The 7409-nt window shown below is 36.9% G+C and overlaps 1 protein-coding gene across 1 annotated transcript in view; it reads left to right on the top strand.

Annotated features, from left to right (window-relative positions):
• The window catches only part of PRDM5 (PR/SET domain 5), an 87068-nt gene extending 80561 nt beyond the window's left edge, over positions 1-6507 (top strand). Inside the window, exons 16-17 of the mRNA XM_075150254.1 lie at positions 214-318; positions 5765-6507. Of these exons, the coding sequence (XP_075006355.1) occupies positions 214-318; positions 5765-5929 (270 nt within the window). The 3' untranslated portion in view covers positions 5930-6507. The remainder of the gene's footprint in view (positions 1-213; positions 319-5764) is intronic.
• Positions 6508-7409: the final 902 nt, after the last annotated feature.

Raw genomic sequence — 7409 nt, forward strand, 5'->3', positions numbered from 1 at the left:
AGTGGGTGTTGAAGTGGAAACTGTCAGGCCACAGCTTTCCCAGCTTTCACTTAATCATTTGAAAGTCATTTTCTGTTGTTTTCACTGACTGTAATCCCTTAGAGAGAGTATAAAACTTGCACCATCCAGCATGGAATTCCACTCCTTTAATGACTTGGGCTCTGTGTTGACTCACTTTCACTCACTTTCACTCACTGTTGTCATTTCATACAGGAAAAGCCGTACCAATGTTCAGAGTGTAACAAGGCTTTCAGTCAAAAGCGAGGCCTAGATGAGCACATGAGAACCCACACCGGAGAGAAGCCGTTTCAGTGTGATGTGAGTTGATCTATCCCTTTGTCTTCCTGACTTCAGTGCAGCAGCAGGACTTAATTGCAGTGAGACTATGGCCTTGCACCTATTGGCTGTGACATAAAGTTATGCTTCATATGGTCTTTGATTGCCTAACTAATGAAGGACCATTCAGGGAACTTTATGTACCCTCTTCAGTTGCCAAGAGTGTTGCACACCTTTTTATTTTACGGTTTTGGATCCCTTAAGAGTTATTTTCACCACTATTAATGCAATTTGGATGTTGCAAGTTACAAATTCATGCTGGTTGGATTCCCCTATAAATTGTATGACAGTTTAATAGTTGGAGATTAGCTTATACAGGAAAAGGCATTTAATTCATTACATGGAATCCGAATGCTTCTGATGTTGTTGAATGACACAAATATGAATTCAGAATTTCCAATGTCTGTTTAGTGAAATCTGGTTTGATATTTTCAACATCTGCTCATAGTTGTTTTTTTTTTGTTGTTGCTCAATGAAGCAATCATGGATGCTCTGTATGCTTGCAGCGCTGAAATGCAGCATATCGTATTACAGTTCATAGATCACTGTCAGGTACCTTTTATTCAGCATACCCCATGTATGTATACAACATATCTCACAGCTTTTGGAAGGTAGGTGGGGAAGCTGAATGTGCAGAAACTGTTGGAAAAGAATGTCTCTTAGAACTATCAAATGCCAGAATTTAAGTTGTTGCCTGAGGATTTAGAGAAGGGCATCGGAATAGGGTATAGAATTAGTGTGGATGCTTTGTTTTGTGATACTAGCTCTTACTGAACTAGTCACAAGGGAACCACCAGCTTTCAGTTATATCCTAGATGGCTCAGTCTGAACAGTTGTAAATTTGTTCACAAATTTCTAAAATTAGATGCAAAATTAGAATAACCACTTGGCATGAAAGTCGCAAGGGTCTGTTAATTGAGCTGGCTTTATTTTATTATTAATAAATAATCTACTGACATTTCATTGAGAATAAAGTGTATTAATTTAATGAAAAATTTCAGCTACAATATTTTGCTGATGTCTACAAGTCAGGAGATTCGCTGTATTCTTTTGGGATAATCTCAGCCTGGCTCTAGATAGTACCTTCAGGATTTTTCTAATTCCAAATCATTGTCAATAACTTTTTCAGCTTTCAGATTGCTATACTGTTTATCGGCTGTTGGCTAGCTTATAGTGTAAATGCAATTTTTCCCACATTGTGGGTCCAAGGTTCGCTGGTCTTGGATTCGTAGTGTGCTTTTTCAGACCAATTTGGGGTGGTGGTTATATTTTATTCTTTTTTCTTTCTTTAATTGAAAATAGGAGCTGTATGAAAACACACTTTCCTGCATCAACTATTCCTTCAGTTTTCTGATTAATTAGATAGAACTGTATTTTCCCAAATCATAGTATTTCTAGAAATAGCTGTAATCTGTGTCTAGTCCTAGTCCTTTTCTGAGAATTTTTATGTACCTTCATTTACTGGAGATTTTTTTTATACTTTATAGTATTGCCATGTTTCACCAAAATTATTTTTCGGGACTAGTCTTTTGCCAGCTGTACATTACAGAGATTGCTGACTTTTCGGGGTTTGGACATAAACAGCAGTTGTCTTTACTATTCATTCATACACTCTTCAGTTGCCCAGGTGCCTACCATGGTCTGATGCTTAATGCACACTTAAAGAGTGTTGAAAGTTTTGTTTTTGATAGTTACTCCTTATTTCATCTAGACTCCACTTCTGCAGATGCTGGGGATATACTAAATGTCACCCAGAGCAGACCGTTCCTCCAGAGCTGTCTCGCACATTGCACGTTACCAGATGTTTCAGCAGAAGTTACAGGAAAACCGCTAGTGGACAGTTACAGAAAAATGTACCTATGGGAGATATTTATTGTTGGCTCCCCAATACTAAAGATTGCTTTTTACACTCAAATATTTTCACCTACAATTTTCTATCCTGCCAAAGATAGCTGTAGATCTTCTCATTATTTTTCTTATAATGACTTGAGTGGAAATTTATGGCAACAACTTCCACAAATTCTTAACTGTGGAAAGAGATTTTAGGGAAGGGAGAGTGTGTCAGGTTACTGCACTGGAATTTCAATAACTATCTTTTAGCTCTTTCATTAACAGAAAGGGTTAATAGCTATTCCATTCATTGCTTTCTGTACACATGCCATGTTCCTTCTTAGTCAACTTCTCTGAAGTTGTTTCTCTTTCCAACACTTTGCATGATGACTTCCCATGCTCATAATTGTTTTTGCTACTATTTTCTGGATTTTTTTTTTTTCCTCATTTCCTTTGCATGTTTTAAGGGGTGAAGGCATACTATTGGCATGCCCTTACTCATTGAAGTAATCGGAAAAGTCCGTAAGTCCAATGCCCAGACCTACTAAGAATCCTTTAAAGGTGAAAAACAGCCTATTTTTTCAATGATTAGCATATTCATAAATGTAATCATACATGAAGCCACACTGAAAGACAAAAATCTTAAGAGGATTGAGGGTTTTGGTCTTGTTTCCTACCTGGCACTAGAAGCAGTCATAGAAACTATTCAGCTCTTTCTTCTAAATAACATATTAACATTTGCTGTCAGAATTTTCTTTGTTTCTTAGTACCATTAGCATTTACAAACAGGAATTGCCTTCAGTGCCAAAGAACTGAAGAAAGTAAACTTTTAGCTATTGAAAAAAAAATGTGTATTTTATGGGCTCAAGAATAGGCTTCACTTGACAACACACCTCTCCCCACCCAATAATAAACTATTACTTAACAATTTTTTTAGACTGCATTTTTGCTTTAAATAGAATTTTCTTCCAGTATCAGAGATAAAAGCCATGTCTTCTCTTCCTCTCTCACTCTCCTCTCTCTCAGGCATATGGAACAGACATTACAGTACAGGATTGTGCTACATGTAAAAGTAATCCTTGTACCTGGTTTGATGAAGGTGCTACAGTTTGTTTATGTGGCTATTTCTGTGTCTTATCAGTCAACAAAAGATTTTCAGAACTTACTGTTAATGACTCAAAGCTCTGACATCCCACTGCTAGTACTGGAAATTCGATATTCCCATTTTAAGGTGAAAAATCCAGTATATATCACATAGGAGAGTGAAAATAACTGAAATATGGAAATACAAACCGTATTTTTTTCCTAGTATATTAGATTTCTGTCCTCTGAAGACCAGCCCGTTTTTTACTGGAAGGCCAATTGAACTTCAGTTGCCTCAAAGACAACAGATTATTCTTTGGGGGCAGCAAGGTCAGGTGCTGCCTGTCCTGGTTTCTTTCCAGTACAGTATTTCCCTCCACTCTGCCTTTAGTTGACCCTACACTTACTTTCAAATGTCAGTCTTTTCCATCCTCCCTACTCGATCAAAACTTTGATCATTTTGAAGAGATTGATTGGGGTTCAAGTGCACATTAGCAAGCATGATTGTAAATCTATAAAATGCCAGTCTTGCTTATAAAATTGAAATACGAAGCAAACTCTTAAAAAAACCCAAGAACTTTTATGCATAAGTACAGCACAAGATGTATCATATCTTTAAGTAATGATCCTGTGCATTCCATGCTCTTTTTGAAGAAGTTAGGTAGTGGAATATGCTAGAGCCTTGTAGGAACAGCAGTACACGTTATACTGGTTGTTACATGAGCATTATAAATGAAAAAAATGTACTTTAAGACTGTTATAAGCTGTTTGCTTTAAAAATGAAGAAGCATGTGTAAGATACACAGGATGCACATATATCTTGTATGTGTGTATATCCTTGATAGGCTTCCTGGCTTCCAAGAAACATGTTGTGTTTACAAGTATATGATACTTTTAACATGTTGAGACTTGTGAGCAAGCATGATGGTTATGATTAGATAAATGTTAGGAGCTCACTTTGTGTGTTCTGTGGAAAAGGAGTAGAAAATGTTACTTGGCAAAAGCAATATTAAGACCTGACCAGTGGATGCTGTAAGTGACGTTCACTGTCGCATAACAAAAGGGTGACTGTTGCTTGGGTCTGAAAGAGGTAATTATACATTTAGGGAAAAAAGTTGGAGAATTACAGTTGCTGTATAAAAGTCCTCGGTATTACGTCATGTCATAAATTCAAAAATGTTCCATTGCAACAGCACATACTGTGTTCTTGTCTGGGGAAAAATTATTTTTGCCTCTGGCAGTTGCCCTTTTTGTGGTCATTGTATGGTTTTGCCTTAAGTGGCATAAAATACGTATACTGCAGGTCAAGATTATCTTCTTGGATAGTCAGCTCTATTTGTCTGTCTTGGTTTTGAAAGGAGCCAGTAATCATTCAGCATTTTCATTACTAGTTTGATACCAATATGAATTTAAAACTTCATTTTCCTAAAGAGGGAATGTGCTGGGTTCCTTGAGTTTCCTCTGTATGGGAGGCATTTTTGTCTGGAATAACCCTGGGATTCTAAGGCTGCAAGCCTATGGATGTTAATTCTTATTTAATTATATGATTCTTGCCTATTTCATTTGTCAAATCAGGAACATGCTTTCTATTTTTTTTTTTTTTTTCCTGTGGAATTCATGCATACAGTATGTACCTGGATGGAAGGTGAATGTGACAATATAACTGCATGATTTCAATTGACTTTATATCTTGCCTACAGATTCTTAACTTTTCATTCTAACTTCTCTTGGCTGAACTTGTTCTTAACCTTTCATTTTTACTTCAGTACAGGGATTTTTATAAGAAGTGATGGTTTTAGCATGACAGAGTCCTTCATCCCTCTATCTATTTATTCAAATGGCAGAACGAACTGGACTGCTTGGAGTACAGTGGAGGAAGGGAAGCAGCACACCAGATAATATAGCAAAGGATTGCACCTTCATTTGCCAGATGTCTTCTGTTTTCTTGGCCAGGCAGAGGAAGACTGGAACAATGAGGTTTCCTCTATAATAATTATTAACCTTTCTTGCAGTCTTCAGATACACTTTTTTTCCTCACGCCTCCCTCCTTTTAACTGATCAATTTGAACTGATTTTTTAGGAACTTGCAGATGTCATTCTGGAGGTCAGGACGGAAATATTTCATTTGAGAGTGAATTGACAGAGGCTTGTGATGTTTTGTCATAATTTTTGCTGCATCCCAGGTAGAATAATAGGTTTTAAAAAAACCCACAATGTTACTGGGACATCGCAGTGTTTTCATATTTTGAAGATTGGGTCTTTTTTCCCTTTTTCCTCCCCGCCCCAGCCCCATGTGCCTGTGGTACCACTGTTAACGTACGACATTGAAAGATACCAGACAGAGTAATAATCTTTAAGGTGCTCTCTGAAGGAGTTATTCTTCCAAAGACCAGCTCATTTATTAAGTATTGCAGGTATGTGTGTCTGTGGCCTCAGTGATGTAACATAAGGAGCATTATACGTGCTTGAAGTTTTTAAGACGTCTTTTGTCTTTGTCTTGTCTTCACTGCCTTAGGTTTGTGATCTGTCCTTCAGCCTGAAGAAAATGCTGATCCGACACAAGCTGACTCACAACCCCAACCGACCGATGGCAGAATGCCAGCTTTGCCACAAGAAGTTTACAAGAAATGACTACCTCAAAGTGCACATGGAAAATGTCCATGGTGAAACTGACAGCTAATTACAGCGTGTGTGAGAAGAATGGATCTCACATTCCAAAGTGCTCCATTTGTACATGTACAGACTCCAGACTTCTCACCTGACTAGTAAGCATAGTCAGGAGAAACAACTGTATTGTGTTCACTTGTTATTTTTCCCATTTTTTTTTAATATACTAATAGGATAAAAACCAAAGAAAGACATTCACCGGAAGTAAAACATATCTTGAAAATAAAAAGTTGAAGATCAAAGAGCTTTGGGAAAATTTTATCCTCATTTTAAAAAAAAAAAAAAAAAAAGAAAAGAAAAAAAAAGCTTTAAGCAAACTTCACCTTCTCAATTACAGCCTTAGAAACTTAGATATTGGTAGCGTTACCTGGAAATCCTGGACATTTAGAACTGCATCCTTGGCTGTCTGCACTATATTTCTGTATCTAAGCTTCAAGACTCCATTAAAATTCTTTAATCTGAAACCACACAGAATTTGTCTTTCTAATTGACTGCTGATTGCATCCAGGCGTATTTTATTCAGATCTTAATTCTGCATTTTGTTGTAACATGATTTTGTCTCATTTTATTTACAGCTTTCTCATTACTAGATGAAACTCATTAACTTGAATTGGTTCTTGAGATGCCAAAATGCATGGGTACAGAAACTGTGGAAATCTGTCACATTAAGTAGTTCTGTATGAGCATTGAGGAGGATGTATTTCTTCTGGTTACATTAAACAAGCCTGAAGTGAAAACTTTGGGCAATTTATTTTAAGTACTATATTCATACTCATCATTGTGACTGGCAAAGCAAGTGGAAAGACATCTTAACAGAGTGGCTTGAGCAGCTACAGTTGCCTAGTTAACATGTATTTGATTTTCTGGTGAACAGCTGGGTCCCAGAGTGTTTCCTCCTGCTGAATCAGATGCCCTGGATTTCTTTATCCCACTCAACTACCTTTGTGTTCTTAATTCTGTTAATGAGCACTGGGAAAAATACTGCTTTGCTACTAACAATCAAATTCTTCATGTTATCAGATTGAGTTGTTTACCGCAGTAAAACTCTTGAAAAAAGTTCCGACAGGCCCTCTTGTACCACAGCTAGATGACCAAGAAATTTTTATCTAAAGGACAGTAAAATTGTAACTTCAGAGGGTGATTGCATGTGAAATTCCTGAGTTATCAGCAGTTAATATTAAGGCTCTATCATTAGTAAACTGTCCATATTCATTTTGGACCTGTCAGTGTTTTGTAAAATGAATTTGCATTGGGACATCTTGCTTCTAGTTTTCATGGGAAAAGAATTCAGCTTCTTTCTGAACTGCAACGGGGACAATTATGCTGAAATGAACAGCATAATTCTTTATCTCACAGTAGACTCTCTACTCAAATCTGTTTATCACATGGTAGATTTTCTACTCAGAAAAGCAAAAAAAAAATCGCCATAGTAGTATTGCTAGCGATGGAAATAGCTAGCAATAGAAGATGTTGATATATTTAGTGATTAACGT

The sequence above is a fragment of the Calonectris borealis genome, chromosome 4, assembly GCF_964195595.1.
Source record: "Calonectris borealis chromosome 4, bCalBor7.hap1.2, whole genome shotgun sequence".
NCBI classification, from domain to species: domain Eukaryota; kingdom Metazoa; phylum Chordata; class Aves; order Procellariiformes; family Procellariidae; genus Calonectris; species Calonectris borealis.